Source organism: Cottoperca gobio, chromosome 9 (genome assembly GCF_900634415.1).
Source record: "Cottoperca gobio chromosome 9, fCotGob3.1, whole genome shotgun sequence".
In the NCBI taxonomy this organism is placed as follows: Eukaryota; Metazoa; Chordata; class Actinopteri; order Perciformes; family Bovichtidae; genus Cottoperca; species Cottoperca gobio.
The window spans coordinates 22,182,906-22,209,073 of NC_041363.1; the positions used below are offsets into that span (position 1 = coordinate 22,182,906).

General features: G+C 40.1%; 1 protein-coding gene across 1 annotated transcript in view; it reads right to left on the reverse strand.

The window, feature by feature from the left end:
* Window positions 1-422: 422 nt before the first annotated feature.
* LOC115013450 (metal transporter CNNM4-like) overlaps window positions 423-26,168 on the reverse strand; it is a 51,568-nt gene continuing 25,822 nt past the window's right edge. Inside the window, 5 exon segments of the mRNA XM_029439770.1 lie at window positions 423-5,177; window positions 5,519-5,697; window positions 11,867-11,929; window positions 15,497-15,554; window positions 15,556-15,594. Of these exon segments, the coding sequence (XP_029295630.1) occupies window positions 4,929-5,177; window positions 5,519-5,697; window positions 11,867-11,929; window positions 15,497-15,554; window positions 15,556-15,594 (588 nt within the window). The 3' untranslated portion in view covers window positions 423-4,928.

Consider the following 26,168-nt stretch of genomic DNA (forward strand, 5'->3'; position numbering starts at 1 on the left):
ATACAAACCTGCCGTAACCGGCAGCTAGCTATCTAGCTATTAAGTGCTCCTGTCCTCTTACATCACTGGGAAATTTGTTTGTGAACTGGTTCTGCAGGATGTTACGAGTCATGAACAAGGGATATATGTATTATATAAAAGCAGTTAATGTTATCTGGTTTTACTGGCTCTCAGGTGAGGGAAATACTGCTTCCAAAAAACAATTGTACACACCAACAAAGAAAGAGCTCATCAATCACAACACCAAAAACTATGAAGGCCTGAAACCATCAAAAGGCAGTAAAATATATCTGGAAACACCAATAAATAATACAATAAGTTAAAAAGTAAAAGAATATGAAGAGTTATAGTTGACACTTCTTGTATTGAGTCTAAAAAGTGTAAAATTCCTCTAAGGAAATGAAATTGATCACAAAGGTCCATAGAGAAATATATCTCAAGTTTATTAATAACTTTCTTCATCTTCAAAACTCATTAAGACAGAAATTATAAAACAGTATTTACACCTTGTTTCTCTGTTGTTGTTTTTTAAGTTACAGCATGCCAGAGAGAATGAAGGACAATCAGTTTAATTTCCCCCCCAAACGCCAGTCGCTCCACTCACTCTGTTCCCAAATTTAAATCATGACAAATAAAAAAAAAAGCAGATTGTTGTTTACCACAATTACTGACAGTGTTCTGAGGTAAAAAATAAAGAAAAAAGATTCACGGGCATTCACACACATACACAAACACACATAATTAACCCAAACCAAGTACAATTTAAAACAGGTGAGGCACAATCTCAGCCACAAAATGAACATAAAACAGTCCTTTGAAGTAGGAGTGTGTGTTCGTCAAAGAATTATTCAGGAATGAACAGAGAGAAGAAAAATAATCCAGTACAGTCTTTAAACAGTGAAGGCAACAGAACGGTGAGTCAGTGAGCCCCTTAAGCGTTTGGCTTCTTTGCAGACATGAAAAATAAAAGCAGTGTCATGTTAAAGTGAGTCAGCAGAGATGATGATGATGATGATTATGAAATCCCGGTCACTAACAGTATTGCGGTAGAAACTATGAGGCGGCAACTTTGGCAATTTTTTTGGCTTTTTGAGAAAAAAATTGCTTTTCTTGATAAAGTGCTTTCATTTTTAAATCCCAGAAGAGTCTGGGCTGTTTAGACTTTCCAGTCCCACAAATTGGAGAACAATCACTCTTGAATTCTTGTTTAAAAGATATAAACACAAACGTTTCTCAGAAGCAGAGCCGTGTATTCAGAAGAAACCCCATTTAGTTGAATTAAACATCAGTACCTTTCAAAATAAAATGTTTGTTTGTTTTCAAAGATCATAAAAAAAAAGAGATACTACTGGACTGAATAGTTAGATCTTTAAGATTAAAAAGGGGACTATTGTATCTTTAAACTGGATGACAGATCAATCCCCTAACATGTGTGACCGAATCAAAGAATAACAGTGCGGTTTGCTGAAGTCACAAATGGGGCTATAGCCATTAGTATGCTATCAAAGTCTCATGGCGGCTGGAGGTTTTGAATTCCAGTACAGTAGATTATCTTTATTACGTATAAATATCGACATTAAACCGTAGAAAAACGTTGCTGCTTTTAGAAATGAAAGAAACCCTCTATAAGAAAATAAACTTTAGTGACTTATATTTATGTAGGTAAGCTTTCTGACCTTCAAAACTGAGTTTTAGTGACGAGTCAACCAGACAAAGAGAAAGCTGTGGAAAACCACTGAACACATGAGCAGCAGTTGACTGTGAAGATTTTGATTATTTGACATTTGACATGGCTTTTGATCTATTCTGTCGTTAAACAACCTACACATTACACACACCAAAAAACCCTTAGTATACAAAATAGTTAACAAGTAAAACAGCGTAACTATTATGAATACCAAAATCACCAGTGCATAGGAAAGGGGTATTTTAGATTATATTCTTATTTATATTTAGACCAGATTTTCACCATTGCCCTCTTTACTAATAAGCTAAATTCGCCCGCTGAGGTTCAACTCAACCAATGATGTGCCTTAAAATCCAGTCTGCTGTGATTGTAGTGTTGTGGAACTCCACGTTGAAAAGTGGACAGTACCACAGCGTATTAAGGATTAGAGAAACTGGACACCACTCAAACTAACGTCCATAACAGCTTTCAGAGTTTATCTTAAATAAACAGACCGTAACTTTAATAAACTCATCTCCATGTTCCTGAACAACTTGTCTAATTATTTTTTAGATCCTCACCGTTCGTGTCTTTGGCAGAAAGTAGTCTCACACTCAAACACATGAAATAAAGGGACACAATTAAATCAACCATCATGGCTACTTCAGGACACTGGCTGCCTGCTTTGAATGCTATTCATGTGTTCATTTGACAGCCAAAATCTTTAGCTAAAATTGACATGAAGGGATTGTGAAAAAATACTTTCTGCACCGACACAGTAGCCTGATATGTACAGACTCAAATTACAGGAACATACATTTCTTGGTCTATTCCAAAACACCCAAATGAGAAAACCTCGAAACAGCCAGTCATTCCAATTCATCTGAAAACTGAAATGAAATCATCCTTTTGTGGCAAGTTTTGGGTTTCAGATCCACATAGTAGAGAAGAGGGAACACATGACAAGATGACCACATATTTCATCAAAGTCTTACAATTATTTAGTTTTTGGTGTACCCACTTCCCTTCAGCGTGTATCATCTACTCCTACTCCTGATGTCCTACATTTCCCAGGATCCCATTTCAAAACAATTACGAGAGCAGATGGGAACTCGTTGGATTCACCTGTGATTTATGTGTATTCAAATGGGGGGGGGGGGGGGGGGGGGGGGCTGCTTAATAAAAACACAACTTTTCGTTTGGCTGCCTTGCATTCTGGAACATGTAGTTGGAAATCAATCCCTGCTATAGATGATGTGTGAACGGCGAACATCTTTGCAGGAAATAATAAGAAAGTAGTCCTTTCTCTTTGGTTTCAAAAAGAAAGAAAACGTGATGTATGATTCACTTTTCATGTTGTATATTACCTTAAAAAAAGAATCACACCGCTCTAGTTCAAAGAAAAATCTGTCATAAGACAAAAAAGAGTTTTCGGAAAGATCTTTCCTTTAAAATCTCCCCAGAGGGTACAGTACAATACCATTGGAGTGTGTGCATTTCAGTGAAAAACAGGCATTGTGAAAATTCCCCCAAAAATGGCCTTCTCTGAAGATGACACGTGCTGCTGTCGAGGCTGAGAGGTGTATTTAGCTACAGAAGTACAAACAAATAAATGTTATGGTTTGCTGTTCAGAGTGCCCCCCCCCCCTTCCCCCAGATCTGATTTACAAAAAAGGAAACCCAAACATAACCACTGAAGTCAAAGGAACATTTAACATGTAAAATCGAGGCAAAAATAAAAATCACATTTCTCTTCCCCCCCCTCATTGACAATAATATATGTACACACATCGAACTCAATAAATAAAGTCTCAGATTTCTTAAAGTATTTTCTTGTCGTAATGTGATCACGTTTCCCTCTTTTGGTTTCAGTTCCCACCAAGTTTGGTGATGGCCATTTTGGTCACATATACACACACACACACACACACAAACCCACACACACACAAACCCACCCACACACACACACACACGCTCAGACAGCCCACCCCTCTCTTATAAAGTAGTAAAGGACTCGCAAAGTCAAAGTGCTCTCAAACATCCACCACCTTTGTGAAAACGACCTGCCTTTCCAGATCCGTCTTCGGTGACAATAAGGACTAAAACAAAACATTTCACAGAGAGGCTGTTTGAGAGCAAAGGGGGGGGGGTTAGGTTAACATACCCTACACATTTAATTCAACACATTCATAATAATCATATTGATTGTCTTAATCATGAAACAGATTGGCTGTCTATCACTGCGAAATCTCTTAACAACTCTGGGACAAAGGCTCTGGGCTTCTATCCAGGACACAACAAGGAGAAGAAAAAATAAAGAATTTTATAGAAATCCACCCAAAACCCTCCCCCACCAAAAAAAGTCTTGTGTGTGTCCGTCTCACACATAATTCCTCAATAAATATCTCACTATAAATTTCTACGGAACATATATTACTTTGTTTGAACTCCGCTGACATGCTCGGGTCTTTGTATTCTAGCTGTATGGATGGTGAGGAGGGGCTGCAGGTTGCTACACATGCGGCGGCGGGTTTGGTTTGCGGCTTGCATGTATGTACGTACGCATGTACGTCGTCAAGGGGAGGGGGAGGAGGAGGGTGGAGTCTCCCTGAGTCTCTGATTAGGGACACTGAATTGGAAGCAACACACACACACACACACACACACACACACACACACACACACACACACATTTAAAAACACACACACACAGAAGAAGAAACTCGCAAATCGGTGAGGCCTCTGAACAACATCGACGGGCGAGAGAGGGAGAGCTTTCTGGTCCAGACAAGCAGGTCCTTCAGATCTTTGCTGTCAGTTAATACATTAAGGAGCATGTAGACACACACACACACACACACACACACACACACACACACACACACACACACACACACACACACACACACACACACACACACACACACACACACACACACACACACACACACACACACACACACACCTTTCTGTCGATGAACTACCATAGATCAGTGTCGGGCTCGTGGTGAGTCTTTATGATGGAAAGGTTCCCATGAGAAAATGTGTCGTGTGTGTTTAATCCTTGCATATTTACATAATATGCATGCACATGGCTTGTCTCTTTATGTCAGTGTGTCTGCATTCACACACACACACACACACACACACACACACACACACACACACCAGCCCCTCCCCTCCCCCCCCCACCCCTCCTCAGCATACATTAGAGCGTAGTAGTGCATGCGTGCAAACGTAGGGGTATAGAGGGCATCGGGGGTCAAATGCTGTTTTCCAGCTGGCTGTGGTGGTTGGCTGTGTGCGGTGAGTTCTGCTCGTTGAGGAGGAGGAGCGTCGTCTCGTCCGGTCCGTTCTCCGTTGGGGTGGAGTCCCCACCCATGGTTGTGTTGGCGGTGGCGGGGGGAGTGGTCGGCTCCAGGCGAATAGAATTGCGGCCGCTCTCCGGGGACTGGGGCGTGCTGTCCAGACGGGACGCCATCAGGCCGTTCTGGTACTGGGACCGTGTGATCTGAAGGAAAGAGTGGGAGATCAAAACTGAAGGTTGTTGTCCTTGTGCTACCAGGGTTAGGGTTCGGGTTAGAGCTTAGAGCATAGTTGATGCTTGAACAGCATTTAAATGACTAAGCATTTCATGTTGAAATGAAGACTGTACTGTGCTGCTGGTAAATACCGACTTTAACAACAGTCGCAGGACAAATCAGCGTTGGGACAGCCGAGACAGACGGTGAGAAAACAGAACATTTTCTGTTCTAGTGTATTCTATTGCTATGGTATAAAAGCTCAACAAATACAATAAAGTGTTCTGTCCCTCTCCTATATCTGGTTCTATCAAACATTTAAATGACAAACCTTGACAAACTGCAGGTCGGTGAGAGCTCGGACGTAGAAGTCGGGCGTGTACTGCTGCGAGGGAATGCTGTTGTTGAGCTGGCTGTTGCTGCCGCTGATGGAGAGCGACTCCGTCCGGTCGGCTCCGCTCAGAGAGGATGTGCGGTTCAACCCGCTGATGTGGGACGGCGAACGAAACTCTGCAAACACACACACAGCAAAATAGGGCTATTAACATCTTTTAAAAGAAAGAATTGTGCGATAGAGATCCATCAGGCCGTCCTGCATACATACATACATACATACATTCGGAAACACGGTTGATCACTACAGAAAGCTGCAGCGTGGGCTTTACACTAGAGCTTCAAAGCCATTCGTGAATTAATGGAGGACCTTAAGAGAACACGGTACAGTCTAGGTTTAAATGCAGGTTAATGTTAATGATATGAATGACTAATTAGTGACACACAAGGTATAATGAATGCATGAAATAACATATAAAGATATTTGTTATGGGATAACAAGAGAGACAGAAGGGGCTTAAAAAAAGGTTTATGTTCAGTTATTTCAAACAGACTCATGACATCCTGTACATACCCTTTGTTTCACTATCACAGCAGCAAACTGCAGCTTCTCTCACACCCAACGGCGGTGAGACACAAAACTTTCCAATAGCATGACAAGCAGTGACTCAAGTTTGTGTTAATGAGGATGCCGTACACCAATCAAAGCTGTCATTTACTCACATATTTACAAAGTTGACAGTATTTCCATGAATGTTGAGCAGTGCAGGATGCAAACTATCATGGTTTTATTAACAGAGGTGGAAATAAAATGGATTAAATACTGTATTCCATCAAAAGTAAATTCACTTTTTTTAAGGTTAGGACCAGATTGGCAAGTGACAACATGAACAAAGAGGAGAACAAACTGTCACATTTCTAACCTGTCACTACCCACAGTGCCGCCCTGCAACACTAGCACCATGTAGAACTTTAATGTACTAAACCTATATTAATCTAAATTCATAAAGAATGTAACACTTTACTTGGCCCTCACATATTTAGCATTTATAAGCAGTACATACACATTTAATAAATAGTTTGTAACAACTACATTATGCGTGTATGTCCTTCCTGTGAGGGAAGGATTGATTCATTTGTTTTGTCTGTGACTCAAAGTTGCAAGTGACAACACGTACAAAGATGAGAGCAGACTGTCGAAAACTTTTAACACCCGCAAGACACTAATAATGTGTATGTATGAAATATAAACATACAATATCTATATTGATACATTAGACCAGGGGTCGGGAACCTTTTTGGCTGGGAGAGCCATAAAAGCCAAATATTTTTTTATGTATTTCCTTGAGAGCCATATATAAAATATATAAATTTGAATGCAACTTTATGCATGCATTTTTTAAGAATAACACGTCTCCGAGTACTAATACAGGTATCAGTGTTTCAGTGAACAGGTGCTCTTTTATTAAATAAACTAAACTGTTACGTTATTTATCTCATATATGAGCACGTTTCAGTGTTTACTGCACGGGTGTCAAACTCAAGGCAATTATATCCGGCTGCAAGTAAATATCATATATCTGTCATAAGTGGCCCACCGGTTTTGGTAATTAAATCAATGCATGGCACAACTACGGGAAAATACATTTGAGGAAGAATCTAAATGTGTGAATGAAATGAAAGTTTTTGGAAAGCAAAGGGAAAGACACCACAGATCTCTGGGACGATGTGAGCTGGCCTGTTTGTGCGACATAACGAAGCATCTCACTGTTAAACCTGCAGCTTCAGGGCCGTGTGATCACGGACATGTGTGATGCAGTGACAGCGTTCCAAGCCGAGCTGCTTGTGGGAGACTCTGATGCAGCAGGAAACTTTGGACACTACGTGTTTCCAAACACTGACAAACATCTCCACCGCTGTGTTCCCGACAGCATTCTGCTGATAAACTGAGAGCATTTGCAGCTCAGAAATTTAAATTGAACTGCTCAGCAATCCGTCTGCAGTTGACTTAAATATGTTCCATATCTTTTTGCACTTTATGTTTATCCTGTTCAATAAATGTGGACCGTTTTTGGCCCTCTCTGTGATTGAGTTTGACCCCCCCGGTCTACTGTTTGCTTTGTGCAGTTTCTCCTCTGCTCGGTTTCGCGAAGGGCGGGGCTCCGCCCCCTACACACACACACACACACGTGTGAACACACCTTAACCTACAGCCAGAGACAGGGCGGAGGAAAGGAGAGGGGAGAACTAAAAACAAATCGGCTGCTAAATGTTTTACTTTAAAATGACACAGTGCAATTATTTATTACCTATTAATCATGTTAAATGTCAGCTCAAAATTGTCTGTGAGCCATATCGCGTTATCGAAAGAGCCATAGGTTCCCGACCCCTGCATTAGACCTTTTGGTCATAAAAAATAAGAACAACAAAAGAAAGTCACCGCAGAGTCATTTTCTATTTTTAATTGATTAATATGCCAAATATTTTAGTTTTGTGTATAACATGTCAGATGTCATACGGGTCACAATATCTCAAAGTGAAATATTCAAATTAGTTAAACTTTCAATGATATAATTATATATACATTATATTAATAAAAGAATCCCATTAAAGAAGCCAGTAACAGCAATTTTTAATGAAACGTGCCTCAAAATATTAACCAAATAAACAAAATAGTTGCTTTAATTGAATGGGCTAATTGACAGATTGTTTTAATATTAGTGTATACAACTGAAACCTTAAAGATAAGTCTCCATGGGGTCGGGTGTTTACAATTTAAATAGTGAAATAAGAAAAGAAATTCCACTTTTCCCTTATTTTTTTAAAGATCCTAATTTTCAATTTTAGAGGGTTTAAGATTTTTGACAGAAAATATTAAATCAAAACAGTTCAGGTTCAAAACTGGTACATTTCCAGTCAGATGGCACTACGTCATAGGTATTAATAGTTTCTTCTTAATAATACACCCTTATAATAGTAAAGACTTCCTGTAATTAGCAAGTTATTTTCCACCTCTGCTCCGTCATACTGAAACCACGGTGATTAACATTCATGTGCGTCATCCAGAGGACAGTTCAGCACACACACAAACACACACTTCACACTTCACACTTCACACATCTAATACAAGCTGCTGTGTATTATTACCATTAGCCGTGAGTCTTCCAGCAGGGGGCCTCAGTGAGTCATAGGAAACAGTTTTACCTGGACATGTCAACTGCGTTAGCTTTCAAGGAATTAAGCTAGCTAGTTATCCTGGTTATCTACGGCTAATGTTCTAGTTAGTTGTTAGATTTCACTTAGTCATGACACAAAATATTGATTATGTTGATATTCAAGAAAGAAACTCTTAAGATCCAGTAGGTAACTTTTCTTTATTTGGATCTACAAGTTAAAAAAACATTTCTTAACCAAAGCACTCAATAGCATTTCCAGCTACGATTAGCACTCGAGTAACAGAGTAACAGTGTCCTGTTTATGTCATGTAAACGTAACGATAAATGAGAATGTCTGAACAACATCTAAATGTTTGTATTATTAAATCAGAGTGCAATTTGCTGTTTACGTCAGAAAGTGCAGAGTTGTTTACTTTTGCGCAAAAGCATGACGTAAGGTTTCTTGTTTTCCATTTTCTCACATTACTCAACACAAACTGACGTATCTAAATATCTGTAAACATTAAACTTTTGGCTACAAGTTCCTGTGACCTAACATGAGGATTTATGAATCAATAGGGCAGCGGCTACAGGCCCTGCATTATTCCAATAAAAAACAAAACAATTTTTTAAATACTCTCAGGACTGAGGTATACAGAATGAGAGAGGTATATACCAAATCCGTAAGTGCATTTTTCCAAAATATGTATATAATATGTATTTAATCCACTTTACTGTCTTAAAACTTTTAGATAAATGACCTAGTGGATCTTCAAGACTTTTCTAAATCAGTGAAGGTTGTAAAGCAACCAAAGCTCTACTTGTGACCTGGTGCTTGCAGAGTGAGTTAGTGTTTTAAAAAAAGTAAGTGGACCCAATTCCAAAAAACACTTCTACCCTAATCCCATGTCTTATAATGAAAAGCCTGTCTTGAAATGATGAATGAAGAAGTTTTGGATCACTGTGTAGGTACGGGCATTACATTTGGAACTGGGCATTTGTGATTAAGTAAAGGAAAGATTATTTTTCTCAAAAAAAACCATTTGTCTCTTTAGTCTTGAAAACTAAGGTTTTTACTACACCATAAAGTGAGGGATAGGACAACAATAAGCAAAATCCCATGCTGCATCTCAACAGTTCCACGTTCTCCTTCGTTTTTTTCATGTATTGATTTACCAGTTACAGCGACCTTAAACAAACAGGAAGAAACCATCTGAAGCAGTTAGGATGCATCCAAAGACACCTTAACCCCTCGAGGGGCTTCAAGTCCCATGATGTTGTCCTATCCTTGTCCATTTTATCAAAGAGATGCCATGTGATCATTTTCTGCCCCGCCACTGCCGTAGAACGGAGCTGACGTTTTGTAAGATAAGCTCTTTGATCAACGTTTTACTCTGCAACGACTGGTGTCTGTATCATCTCTGTACGTCTGTTCTCCAGTGCATACCATAATACTATAGAGTTGGCATCAACCTGCACAGTTCTTCTTCTCCTGCAACTTCAAATACAGCCTTCATTCTTAATTTGATTCAGAACAACAGAGTAAAATCTTCTCTCTCCAACCCCTGAGAGTCCACAGAATCACACCATCTCTTTCTCTCGTCACTGAATTACTCTAATGTGTATTCATACAACAAAAATCAACTCTGTTTTCCATAATTTACTCTCCTTCCTCCTCCATATCGTGTACAAATTCATTCGTAATTTTCAAGGACATCAAGTTTATTCTGCTGCTGTACACATTTGTGCTCATAAAGCATGTAAAATGTAATAAATAAAACAATTGCTGTTGAGCGCACACTTTAAGCTAATGAAGGCACGGAGGTGAAACTACTTCCACACCACGTTTACACCTGGTAATAAAAAGTGATCATTTTATGTGGATAAGAAGAAGAAGAACACTGATTGACGGATCTGACAGAAGTAATGTGATCATACAGTGTGAATGTATTCGTGACAAAGTCTCCACAATGGATAGAAACCTCCCCACTGCGAATTAAAATCTAAATTTTAATGATACTTTTGTTTGTTTAGGGCAGAGCCAATGTCAATATTTAAGAGTTAAAATAAATATTAAATATAATATATATATATATATATATATATATATATATATATATATATATATATATATATATATATATATATATATATATATATATATAATATTAATTTAACACAACATTCAAAAGAATCTGCTGTTTATTTGATCAATTAGTCTATAAATTGTCAGAAATTTCTTTTTTTTTTTGTCAATCACAAGTTCCCAAAGCCCGAGGTGTTTACTTCATATTTCAAAAAATGACAAAAATCAACTAATCGTTGCAGCTCCAATTTGTACCGAATGCAACATTTTGCAGTTGAAAAATAAACCTGTGAGCGCTCTCTGTTGGACAAAGTATGTAGTGGCAACATATCTTTCACATTTATACACTACAGTTTGTTGTTAGTTACTGGCCAGCATACTGTATACACAACACTGTGATAAAGGAGAATATTGTGTTTGTTCTAATCATTAAATATGTTTTTTACAAAGGGAGAAACCAAAAAGTAAAGCATCGTCACTCATCGTCGACTAGAGTCCGAGCAGTCAAACTTCTTTGTGACAAAGGAAATTTAAATTTGTGCAGGCACAGTAACATGAACGCTGACTTAAACCTACACGTGCTGTCTAAAAATAAACATATTTAACAGCTCCTCACTTCCTCCTACTCACCTGCTCTGAAAGATTCATGCGAATAAAATGTTGACTCAGTAAAGCCAGGTGTAAATGAGTTTTGGGGTTGGTTAAAGAAATTGCTTATTTGCCATAAAGCAGATGTCTTGTAAATCTTTGCTGTCCATTAAGGGTAAATCTACAGTGAATTGCACAGGGGAAGAAAACTGCTGCTACACTGCTGTCTGTGGGTTGAAAATTGCTGCACCTTCGGCACAATCGGCGAGGTCATGGCAGGTATTTTATCACTGACTGGGAAGTATTTAGAAGTGCAACACATAATCTATTGTTTCAAATCATAAACAGCAGTGCAAGAGCAACTTCTGCCCTCTGTGATCAGGCATTAATTCACCCCTTCGATAGATGTTTGGCAAATCAGGAGCCACGCCTGCCCACCCACTGAAGCCCCACCAACCCTCCCCCCGGGCCCCCGCCCGGCCTTGGTGTTAAAGGACCCAGACATGCCGGAGTTTACCTGGCAACCAAGAGAACAGAGAAAACCTCTTAATGTTGAGGTGGTGAGGACGAGGTGCAGCCACTGAGAGGAGAGAAGGGAGGAGGCAGGAGGAGGTGATTGACAGGACAGGGGGAGGGGGGAGGGGGTGAGTGAAACAGTTGGAGACAGAGAGATAGATCTGCGTCCAGACTGGACGAGGACATGCAAAACCAACAGCAACGTCACACGTCAGACTACACTGTACACTGACGATCGGGAGGTTGATGAAATGGGTGAATGAGGCTGACGCTGGTGAGAAGGAGGGACGGTTAAAACATCTCTCTCACTCCCCCTGAAAGAGTGAGCTGCAGAGTGTTGAGATGAGAAAGAGAATGGAGAGAAAAGAAAGACAACATGTATGTCTTTCCAGGTGGTCGCTGTGTTAAATTTAGGTGTTCATGGTAAAGTGCTGCCATAAATCGCACACACTGAACCCCGATCCATCACTGCTTTGGGTTTTTCACAACCTACATGACATGCAAAGGTGAGCAGACAGGAGGAGCCCCTTTCTTTTTCCATGTTTAAATTTGTGGCACTCTTATTTATTAGGTTCATTTGGGTATTATTTTTCTGTACTAGTGCCGATATAATACCAGAGTTTCTCTACTAGAACTACCACGCCAGACATACGGCCCTGTCACACAGTTCCGTATGGCAGAAACATGCCGGCGTATATGAAAAGTAGCTCAACATGTGTCCAAATACGTCCAAATACGTCCAACTTTTCCACAGCGGTGTTGTAACTGACGCATACATAACTAATTATTATACGTATGTCAAACATTGATAGCGTATCATTTACTTATTTAAAACGTATCAGAGCGTCTGAACAACGGAGCTGGAAAAGTGCCATCTGGTTCACGTCATGCTGATGCTGGAGAACTGCTAGAATGCTGAACGCTAGCTGTACTGTAGAAACACTGTTTAATAAGTTACTCCGTCGTCAGGCATAATGTTAACATAGGGTAGGAATAGGTTATCAATACATTGGCTGTAGGATTCACCGTCAGCCGACGTAGCCTATATCTAACGATCCTCTAACATAGTCACGTAGGTATTACGTAAGTATTTACGTAGGTATATTTACTACGTATTCCGTATTCACGTATGTCTAACGTCACGTAACGTCTGCATAACTTATGAAGACACACGTCGGGTACGTCCAGTAATTTTGATCAGCGTTCAACAACGCACCCCAGCGTAACACAGTGAGCTCTTAACGAATACTACTTATACCTTACCTTATATCAACGTACACCAGGGTGTTGCCCGATATTTTGTATACGCTATATTTCTGTATACATTATGCATTCGTCTGATACATTTTGTATAAGTAAGTGATGCTCTATCAATAGCTTAGACATGCGTATCTGTATATGTTCACTTTTCCGATCCGATGAAAAGTTGGACGTATTTGGACTCTGACAAATATTCATATGCGCCAGCATACGTTTCTGCCATACGGATATGTGTGACAGGGCCTTAAAGAATGGCATACATTTGATTTAAATCAGTAAATATCTGAAATCTGACCATCTAGCTTCTAGTATTTGGAAGGTTTCAATACTCGGTGCTCAGGACACATTTCGGTCTGCACCAAAAAAGTATTGCACTTCAAAACCCTGATGCACAGAGCACGTCATAGATTTGTTTGTCTTTGTGTCCCCTAGAGGTAGAAAAGGAACACTACACGACACTACTTGGACAAACTTGGTTTTGATATCATACAGTAGAAAGACCGCACTTCTCCTGCTGCGACTCTATGATAATTGACTGATTAATTCACAGCAGTTAGATATTCACAAGCAGAGCATCGAGGTCAACCACAAGACGGTGGTGTTAGAGAAGTGTGTGTCAGTACGTTAAATCTGATATTCACACATAGATCCTTGCATTAGTTTTAAGCTACGTGGACCAGAGGGCCCATATACCGCTGGTTTACCAGTTGGAAGCATATCACATGGCATCAAAGACAAGCATCCCAAATTCCTGTGAAATTTCTGGCAATCTCTGAAAGTCATATGAGCCAAATTTGACTCACCTGGTACTCCAACAAACTGTGAATTACCTGTGCAATCATTTCAATTTGCAAAGTAACTTAATCTTGGCTGCTTTGTGCTGCATTTTCTTTTCTGTAAAAATGTTCTGTCATTTTGGCTAGGACTCTCAAAAACAAATACTATTCTGGTAAAACAAAAGGAAAACAGATGGAAATGTGCGTCTTAGGCTCAGACTGACTCCGGCTCATTTACATGTTGTGCTCTGCTGATCAATGAGCACCGTCTCCGTCAAAAGATGAATAAAATAAAAATAGAATAATAATATAAACTAGCAAAGACTCCACACAACAAAACACCGTTTGATGTAAGTTGATGTGGGAGCTGATGTATCTAATAGACTGTTTAACTGTCTCGGACACAATGTTTTAATGCACTGCAATAAAACGTCCTGCAGAAAGTTTGACATCCTTTGGGGAGTATATTGTATTTGCTGTTTTAATAGATGACCCTACAGAGCACTTACAGAAATCCTAAGAAGCTATGTTGTAAAAAAGAAAAAAGCTATAAGAAAGTGATGCTGCACCCACATACTGTGCTCTGTGCATTGTGAATGGGGCTAAAATAACAAACAAATCATCCACAGTAGATACAAATAGGGCTGGGCGATATGGAGAAAATCAAATATCACAATATTCGTCCAACCAAATACCTCCATATCGATATTGAGCCGATAACTATTAACTATTAAGGATTAACTATTGGTGCTTTCACAAGCTATTTACACAATGACATTTTGAATAAATAATTATCAGTAATGTGGATATAATGACTAAGTGGGTAGAGGCAAATGATAAAACAGCTAGAACAGTCAAATACAGAAAATGTCATCACTTTACTTTAATATCGATATATTGCCCAGTTCTAGGTGTGAACAGATTCTTTAAACCTAGAATCAGAACATGTGGTGCCTCTTAAATAACTTGCTTATTTGATCCATTATTCATTCCTGACAGCAGAAAAAGGCTGTTGTCTAACATTCTGCCACTAGGTGGCAGTAGACGTATTTAAACCCGAGACAGTACACTGAAAGTACTCATTTAACCCTTCTAGAATAATTTATATTGCATTATAATTAATTAAGTCATTCACAGGAGAGGAGAGGAGAAATAAGTTGAGAGGAGAGGAGAGGAGAAATAAGTGGAGAGGAGAGGAGAGGAGAGGAGGGATAGAATAAGGGGAGAGGAGAGGAGAGAGGAGAAATAAGTGAGAGGAGAGGAGAGGAGAGGAGAGAATAAGTGAGTGGAGAGAGAGGAGAGGAAATAAGTGGAGAGGAGAGAGAGGAGGAGAGGAGGAGAAATAAGTGGAGAGGAGAGGAGATGAGAGGATAAGGGAAAAAAGTAAATCGGGCGAGAGACTCAGTGGAGAGAGGGGATTAGAGGAGGCAGGGGCCCGGCGTGGCGTACTCGTCGCGGAGAGGAATCCTAGGAGAGGGGACGCTGCGCGGACTCGGAGAGGACTAAGTGGAGAGGAGAGGAGAAATAAGTGGAGAGGAGAGGAGATGAGAGGAGAGGAGGAGAAATAAGTGGAGAGGAGGAGTTTTTAGACTCACCCAGTGTGGGAGCACTGAGCGCCATGACACCGTAGAATGAGAACGGTCCAGTCTCAAACCTTCATGTTCTCGTTGCCGGCCTCCACTTCCACTCGTCCCTAAAAAAACAACAACAACAAACATGGGCGTTGTGTGTGACATTAACATTCATTTACAGGTGGGATTTAATCTGAAAAAGGAAACTCATCATGAATTACTTGCTCATTGCTCATGAACAGCAGCCCATAAGAGGTTTAAACTCTACTCAACAAATATGGTGGTAAGAAACATCCATGGCATGAAAGGCAACTGAAGTGTCATGTGACACACAAAAACAATTCCACTTTAATGAAACGTCATGCGAATGGTCAGTTTATCAGCTGCTTGAGGGTCCAGAAACGGTCAAGGAAATATCCTTACATATCCTTACAACAACATAAGTAAGGCTGCAACAAATGATTTTCATTATCAATTAATCTGCAGATTAATCGTTGTCTATTGTCAGTAAATAGTCTATAAACTTTCAGAAAATGTGCTTGTTAAAACAGAGTCCAAGGTGCCATCTTCAAATGTCGTATTTTGTCGGACCATCAGTTAAAAACGCAAAGATATTCAGTTCCTGAGCATCAAATCCTGACATTTGACAATCTAGAACCAGCACATTTTATTTAAAATGACTGTCAACCGACACATCGACTCATCGCTACAGCTCCAAACAGACCTGCAGACGACACTGGAGTGGATGATTACTAATTATTATAGAAAGACTAATAGTGCCTTGAAACCCTGATTTACAGTTTGTATGGTAGTACACAGTTCGGCCTCTAGGGGGTGGTACAGTCACAGGTCAAAACAAGGTGGAGTACAGTATTTATTAGTGATCGTCTGGAGAGGCTGTGCATCACTTGTGGGAGGAAACATTATACACTATTAAGAACGCAGGGCTCACACATTTATAAAGAGATGTGGCTGCAGAGGGGCGATGTGATGCAAATGAGGAGGAGAGGGAGGCACACCAGAGGGATGGAGAAATGAGAGTCAGAGAGGGAGATGGGGGAGATGAGAGGACAGAGGAGAGGACAGAAGGGGGTTAAGGAGGCCTCTGTGTTGGTACAGTGAGTTGGCCTGAATTGGCGTGCTGGAATGTGTGAACTGCAGCAACAACACAGAACAGTTAATCCTCACTGTCATCCCTCTCTACCTCCTTCCCTCCATCCTCCCACCCCCCAACAGAGGGACTGGGCTGATGAACGCAGAACAGGTGGTAAAAAAGAAAAGGACAAACAAGACAGCGCACGGAGCTCGCTGTATCTAACAGGGACGACTAAAGTAGGAAAGGCCATTAAAGATCTTTAATTCTATGGTACAGTTTAATTTGAGTAACTTCTAGTTATTCCCTCGGCAGACGTTTGATCGTGGAGTTTAAACTCTGCCAATCGGGGTTTGATTTCACAAAGTCCAGTCATGCTTGCTTGAACGTACATCATTTTCTAAATTCAGGATTTTAAGGTCTCCAAACATATGCAAATGCGTCAGGGTGAGCTGCAGGGATATGTACTTAAAATGATGCACAGAATATTTCCTTTTGATGTAACAGTGCAGGCAGAAACTTCCATCACATCTTGGGTTAATATTTCACTAACATAGCATCAAAGGAGTGTTGGAAAAAGCAGACACGGAAAACAAGCTTGAGTGATGTGGTTAAGTTAAAGGGTGAACTGAAGAATGCGTGAAGTATTCAAGGTTGTATTTGTTTTACTCAACTGTTTGTAAAAGCAGCGGATACAGGTTCGTGATGCCACACTCTCAGGTCATTATCAAACAAAGTCCTTGAACTCAACATCAAGAAGAGATTATATTTTACATACGGGTCCATCAAATCAGAGTAACCGGCACTCGTGTACGGTTTTCTTTAAGACCTACTGGAATGAACTGGTGTGACCGACAGATTTACAAACATAAACAATCTGATATAACCATCCCCTCGTGCTATTTTAGGGTGCGTGCCAATTTAGGAACCTGGCTTGGATATTACGGGGGCGGGGGGGGTATCTGTCACAGAAGTTACAAAATAGGCTGCTCCCATCACAGACGCTCTGCTGATTTAAGCTCACGACGTCTCCCTGCAGCTGACAACCACTGCCAACCCTGATCAGAGTCTAATCTACATCAACGCTACTCCGACACAGGTTTAAAGCTCGAGTATGACTATTTTGCCGCTTTATTTTTCTTATATCAATTCAGTTTGATCCGTCTAACATCCCAACAATCAATGAGCATGGTCTAACGTCATTTCATCGAACATCTTGATGCTTACTGATAGTAGAACTTTCTCTCTCCATGGTGCAACTTACAATTATTTATGTTGCTGAACAATCTCTCCATCACATTATCTATATATATATATATATATATATATATATATATATATATATATATATATATATATATATATATATATATTACATTTTGGAGCGGAAACGAATCGAGGGCCGGAAACACAAATTATCTTTCACTTCCGTTAACATTGCAAGATAGAGCATTTGGCCTTGGGGGAGGTCTGAACTCTCGGGGTACATTCACTGGACATTAATGCCTTTGCCACGACGCACTGGTCCAAATTCATCCAGTTACACACATTCACACCTGCTCAGTGCCACCATGGGCCGCTGTGTAATCAGAGGTCAAATGCCTTGCTCAAGGACAACTTGCTGCTGAAAGTGGAGCAGACATGAACTGCAAACCTCTTCTGGCTTTTCTACTTTATTGGAAAAGTAGACAGAAAAGAAATCAAGCACCAGGCTGCCATGGAAAACCTGTCTATCCAGTCATTTGTAAGTGATGTTTCTTTCATAATCCTAATTTCATAATTAGGTTTATAGCTGCGTGACTTCTTCATTTGGCCCTTAATGCAAAGGTAACCCTCCTCGGCTCTGTTGCCAGCTTTCTTCCACTTGATGTATATCAGCAGATTTGGAGAGATGCTAATCACCTCGCAACATATGGTCAAACTCTGCGTGTATGGGAGCGTCGGCCAGGGTCAAATACTTAGCCTGTAACACGTGCGCATACACAAAACAAACTCACACATGCCTCACGAGCAGGCATAAGGCTGACTCCGGGCGATTTGCAGCCATCCGCGCTTCTGCGTGGCTGGTGTTTAATTTAAAAAGGGAGGCACGGGGGAGGGAGGAAAGAAAAAATAGAAACAGGGGGGAGGCGGAGGACAGGAGTGAGAGGTGTAAAGCCTGCCGGCGCTCCGGTCAGACCCGTTTTCCCAGATCTGCACTGACAGTACAGCCTGCCAACACTTGGAACAATATACTGCACCAACATCGGGCTTTAATTTATTAAATAGGCCATGGGTGGGTCCACCACTGACACTACAGAGTCAACCCTGATCACACGCTTTTATCCTTTTTATGTCTTAAGTCTGATATGTAAAGTGAGAATTTTACTTCTCCACCTCTGCAGTCTCAGCCTACAACATCTGCAATAACTTCAAACTTGAATGAAGAAAGTTACTCAACGACTAAAACCTCTATGTGACAAAAGGTCAGGCGACTGCAACATGTCGCACATTTGATGATGTAAGATAAGGAACAAGCGTGTGCTGGCACGTGGTAGTAGACGACAGTGGATTGAGAAACACTTGCTGACCAGTAACAACACTGATTTTATAATTTCTGTTCTCTATTAATAGAACACACACACACACACACACACACACACACACACACACACACACACACACACACACACACACACACACACACACACTAAGCAAAATCCAGTATTTACAATTAAAATAAACTTTATCTAAATAACACTTTTGAAAATAACAGTTAATAAAGTTAGACTAAGCTAATCATCACACCATGTAGGAGAAAACTAATTTCCTAAATTCCTTTAATTCCTTCTTAGTGTGAGCGCTATGGGGTCCAACATGAACACAGAATGAACCGTTTCAGTTGTTTCACAGGAGATTGTGTGTTTTCCTCTTTGTTTTTCTAACTGGTTTGAAGTGGGGGAGGCTTGGTTGGAAAAAGGTGTCATGTACTCCTGAGCACCATTTAGATTTGAGCAATCTGACAGTTATGGGACTGTTTACTACTTTTGCGCAGCCACGATGAAGCAGACGGCTAAAAGTTTTAATAAACAATGTTTTTTCCTAAACATTAGTAATAAATATGTTGTGTTATAAATATTTTACATTCATTTTCACATCAAGTTTTCACTACTTGTGCCGTGCATCCAAACTTTATTTCAAATTCTAGTAAATATAAAGTTTCCAAAGATACTAAACATGTCAGGCTGAATTTTGGGGACGTGTGTAAAAAATACAGCACAAGGCATGTTTAATATTTCTATTTGATGCAGAACAAGATGACACAGACTATACATTGTACTGTGTGGCAGTGACAGTGCGACTTCAAGCTAATTTAAGGGTAAAAATGGAGAAAACGTAAGTTCAGAAGTTTAGTGTCATATCATGATCTGCATGCCCTTTCACAGAATACTTATTAATTGATTATTTCTTTGTATTGGAAGGGACAATACTGTTACCAGGCAGCAGTTTTAGACTTTATCTGCCATTAAAGCATGTATAGGCCAAAGCCCACAGCTCTAAGTTATCATACGGAGAATACATGCGCACACAAACACACAACAAGAGATTTATGTCTGAGATAACAACCTTTGATTGAGCTAAACCCGACACTACTACTAGTCTCTAAAGGCAGCAGCAAAGAAATCCAGTACGCAGACGAGCAGAGAAGTGTTATGATGATGAACAGAGGATGGAAATAAACCTCAGAAGACATGTTACTTTGCCATCATTACAGTAGAGCACCATCTCTTACTCATTTCTCAGTTCAACAGGAGTGTGTGCCTCTGGTTGTGTGTTTTTGCCTGCGGGGACCTGCACTGTACAGTAGGTGAGTCTTGGCCAAAGTTCAAGTCGTCACGTTATGACTCATAAAACTTTGTGAAGTACCTATCTGTCAAACTGACACACTGATGTATGTTATTCCAAACACAGCTCTCTCCGTGACCCTGAGTGATCATTTATAGGAGACAGATGAGTCTGAGGAGTTTTCTATTTCAGTGATTCAACAAGTGAAGGTGAGAGAAGGCAGAACGCTTCGGTCATGAAAGCAGGTTTTGGGAGTCAAATCTTTCTGAAAGTAAGAGAGTAGAAGAAGTGCAAAAGCATGTTTGGTCCTGATATAGGGCCAATATTACATAGAAATCCAGTTTATTACAAATGATGTCTTATTTTTGTAGTGTTGACCATCGTTTCTCTCAGTCAGGATAACACTATGCTCACTAAACAATTGCATAGATGTGCCTGTCTGATCATCTGGCTCATGTTTCTCTCCTGAGGTAGCCATGCTCAGCTCAGAAATGAACTTAGTGAGTACATCAATAGAAATGACGACAACAACTATGTAAATAAGTTGTAATGAACTGGAATTACCTTTCAAGTTGTTTGGTCTCAGATTGAACCATTTAATGCAAAGACAATGATGTCTTTAAAGTAGTTTTCAACTAAATGTTATGTCCTATGCTGTGGCACTTTGTATGTACGGTAGCCTCTGACTCTGTATGAATGTGTGTGAAAGGGTGAATGCTGGCATGTGTTGTAAAGCGCTTTGAGTGATCGTGAAGATTGGAAAAGCGCTATATAAATGCAGTCCATCTACCATTTACCAGTCACCGAGAATCAGTTCCCGCACTGTTGACACTATTTAAAAGCTATATTTCTGTCAAGTGACTTTGGACAACAAGTCTGCATGTACGACATTAACATGTCGCACGACTCACAAAGAACAACAACTAATCCTCGGGACTGAGCATTTAACGGTCAATAAGAAAATCAACACTAACACCAAAGGAGGAGAAAAATCGTTTTAAGACCCATTCAGGTGCATTACAGATAACTTTCCCAATAACTATTTAAAGATGCTTCACTGAGGTTGTTCAGAAATGTCTATGATTAGCAGCCATGACAATACAAATCTAACATGTGGATGTCTGTTCCCAGCCTTTTTCTGCAGGGGAACGCTGTGCAGTTTAAACAGAAGAGATTCATTTCTTCCACTTTTTAATATTCAAGATAAATAAGAAATACATTCCCAGGTTGTTGGTTTTCTTTTTTTAAACTCAAGTAGTGTTACAGCATGAAGGTCTGTAAGGACACTGAGGAGGGAGACATTTGAGTGTGTTGAGAGTGAATCATAAGTCATACTGACTTTACCCACTGTATGTTTGTGTGTGTGTGTGTTACCACCAGCCTCAGTGTTTAGTGGTTTGTGACCATGTGTTTGTCATAAAACGAATCACTGACTTCAGGTAATGGTGGGTATCAAACTGAACAGTTTGTGCAAAGTCACTCATGTTGTCTCACACACACACTCTCTGTCCTCATAAGTCCAGGAATATTTCTCACACACACACACGGCTGATATTTTTCCAGCTCTTGTCCACAACAGGAAGAGTTGCTCACAAATATGTTGTGACATAATTATCCTGGAATGCAAGTCCAACAACAGAGTTTCAATGATCGACCACATACAGAATACAGAAGAACATTAATAATCACTGATAATGTTGATAATTAATCATTTTTGGCTTCAACTTCTTTCTCAAGTTTCATCTGATTATGAATGTAGAAATCTTTGGTGAGTTTTTCTATTGGTCATCAATTCTTATTGATAACTGAAAGTCAATTGATAGCAATAAAATAAAATAAAAATCATTAGCTGGAGTCCTACACATCATCAAAAACTAGCCAGTGATAAAAAAAAAAGAAGCAGGTGGACATTAACCTGAATTCTACCTGGAGAAGGTCAACATACAGGATTGTATTTGTATGTTCTGTGAGCATATTTCTTCGGGCCTTCAATTTGTATATACAGTACGAGTTGTCTTCGCTATTTGATGCTTGGTAATAAATGGGGAATGTAGTATGACTGTCAACCAGGAAACAACAACAACACACAAAAGGAAAAATGCCACAACACAGTGGTATATATGATGAAGGTTTATAAGCCTCCTAAAGTTCTTCCTGTTTATGAGAAAGCGACTACAACACAGCTAATTTAGTATATTAGCTTAACATCATTCCTTTCTTTCATACCGACTGGATCTAATCAAAACATTTTTCAAATTCTTGAAATGACCAAGTTCAAATTTCCATACATTTCCAGACGCTGAAGGAGCCCTGTGAACAAAACCGGGATCTAACTCTGCCTGAGCAGACTGACGCTGTTCTGTGAGAGTTACTGAGCATCTTTATAGACGCATGAATCATGCTGGTCATAAACAAACAGCCTGTCTGCAGACACTGAAGAGCACTACCAGGAACACACACACACACACACACACACACACACACACACACACACACACACAATAAAAGGAATGGAACAAGGACACTGAATTATTCGTTTCTGAGGTATTTCGGTTCACATAAGTCTACCGGACTCCCACACATCAGATACACACATACACACACACACACACACATCAGATATACACACACACACATCAGATATGCACACACACATCAGATATGCACACACACACACACACCAGATACACACATCAGATATACACACACACACACACACACACATCAGATACACACATCAGATACACACATCAGATACACACACACACATCAGATACACACACACACACATCAGATACACACACACACACATCAGATACAAATACACATCAGATACACACACACACATCAGATACACACACACACAGGTCTGAGTGGCACAGCAAACCTCTGTAATAAAGCCGTATTTAAACAGTGTCATCAGTGGGAGCATTCATGGTTTCCGTTAGAGACCGTTTAAAAAAGGATACAAATTGATGCAGCGGAAGCAGAGATAACTTTTGTATTCAGTGCATTCTTCTTCCTTGTCAAAACCTGCCACCTACATTACCCACAATGCAACACGACGGCTGACAGTAGCTGAGGAGGTCTGGTGAGCTCACGTCTTTCTAACTCAACACATCCAAATTCTCTTCAGCATAGAATCGAATCCGACTCAAGTGACATCACATAAGGCAATTGATCAAATTTCACGTAGTTTCCTCTAAAGTCACAAAATGACTTAATGACTTTTCCCCCACATATGAAGTACTAGTAATGCCCTGTAAACACACTTTGATACTTAACGCTGTTAAAGCTACTGCTGATACTAACTTCATACAGGAATGTGCTTCTCAATGCACGAGTCTTAGCAAGAAGCCAGTGGGTGGTCCGGGAGGTTAGCGAACACAACCAAACGCTGCCTATGTACAGTTTATCATTTCTGGGGAGGATCTTTGGTTGGAAAGTCATCTTGAAACATTACAAGTAAGAATATTTAATTGCATCTTCAAAAAAACAGGATAAAGAAGAGTTGATAAAATATCAACATAGCACATTATGATCAATTTAACTGCAGCAACTGGGGGATAGCCAGGTGTTGGCGCTCTTGCACCGCAGCATTGCAATAAGTGTCTTGATTTTTCTTTTCAAAAAGGCAGCTGGACTAAAAGAAAGAAAATGATGGAGAAAACCTCAAACTTTCAGCATGTAGCCATCACAACGGGCTTCATCTGTACACAATAATACTGCTCCTACATGAGGAACCTGCCTGTAATGTATGTTAGACACTAACTCTAAGCTAATGAATACACTTTCTTTAATCAATACGCTGTCAAACTTCAAATGAAAACACTTTCTCTGCATCATTCCCTCCCTCTCCACTAACCCTTTTCTGTCCGTTTCTCCCCTTCCTCTGTTTTCAAACAAGCACTCCTGGAATGTGAGAGTATAATTTTGTTTACAGGACAAATATGAGCAGCACACAAACTCCACATTAACTCCCAATTTTTGCCAAGTTGTCTACACACAGGCGAGTCCAAGACTCTTCAGAGAAACTAGAAGATTCATCATTTATTGAGTCCGCAGTGTATCTGAAATAACCAAAATAAAATATTCATCAGCACAGGATCTGATGAAAATAGTCCTTCTATTCTCAACGTGTGTTTATACAAAAACCCAGGTTAGGTATTAGACAAATGGAAAGTGGTTATACCCGTAGCCACCTGTCTGAAACCTTGAACTTAACCTTGTTTACCTGAATCAGACATAATCTTAACACTTGAGTGAAGACAGGATATCAGTCCAGTTGCACTCACTATGCAGAACGATTCACTAGTACTGGCTCTGACAGTATCTTTCCCTTCGGTGGAAAATTCCCTCCCTGGCATGCTGACAGTAAATGCCTCCCTCTCCAAAAAGGTCTCAGCGAATTATTCCACATGTGGGGTCTCCATAACATCCTCGAAAATATCCGGCCTCCCACGGTGAAAATCTCACCGAGACGAGCGGCGGGGAGAAAGTCGAAATGATCCACTGGATTACTGGACCCGGCTAATGACTGTTTGGGGACAATGACATAACCCACATGTGGAAAATAAATGTGTGTGAAAGAGTGAGATTAAAACAATGAAGTGTAATTTTCCCACCCTGTGGGATTTGAGCACACGTGTACATGTACACAGAGAGGATTCAGGAGACGTGCTGTGTGAGCTTTGTGTGCGTAAGCATGCACCAGGAGGTAGAGACCCTCAGGTTGAAGAGTGTGTGTTTGTGTGTACGGCTGACTGCCAGCAGGCGAGGAGGCTGTGCGCCCTCCCTGCACTCACATCTTATATAATGGGGATCAATTAGTGAAGATCATGTCCTTTAGGACCAGCAGCACAGCTCTCCCATCGCTGTCTGAAACCTCATTTCCCTTTTCTTCTTTCCCCTTTTCAACTTCCTCCTGCCTTCAGTCAAACCCTTTTCACACATGGAATACATATCATTGCTGGCTTTATCCATCTGTTGAAGCTATGGCATTATGTCATTCAAACATAGGGGACTTTTTACGTTAATGTTCCTGGCGGCTTCATTCTGACATTTACAGAAATAGCTGCTTGCGAACAGCATTGAGTGTTAAATGTTGTGAAAGCGAGAAAGGAAAGTGTTTTGTTGTTGTTGTTTTACATTTTGCCGTTAACATGTTCATAAATGACCGCCATGAGCGCAAGGGAGGCTCGCTCCCACTTAGGGCTGCAAACCTCCGGGAATATTCAAGGTGGAAACTTTCCCTGGGAATTAACAGGACTGTATGGGGGAATTCACCGTTTCATATGTAGATAGAATTTATATTTTTACCACATAACAAGACGACATAATCCGTTACATCCATTCATTTTTCAAACACATACAATGTGAAATGTGTTACGTGGCGAGTTAGCTCGCAAGTTAACTAATGGAGAAAGGTTCTTAGAAAACTAAAGTGAACAACTCATTTATAAAATAAATGCTTTACAACAAAGAATGAATGGAAATGGATTCATTCAAACTGTACATGTGATGGGAGAGCGTGCGGCATGCTTACAATTTAATTAAATGGGCATACTTTTAACCAAAAAAGACCTTTATTGCTTTTGATGTGTATTTTGCCACACAAATAAGTTCACTATATAAAAAAGGTACAATTTTTATATTAAATTAAACCAAAATTCCCCCAAATCCTAGAGCTTAACTTCCCTTGTTTTTCAGAGGTCGAGTGAGTACAAGTTGTACAAACTGATTTGCCCATTAACTTATCCCACAGCCACATAACGACTT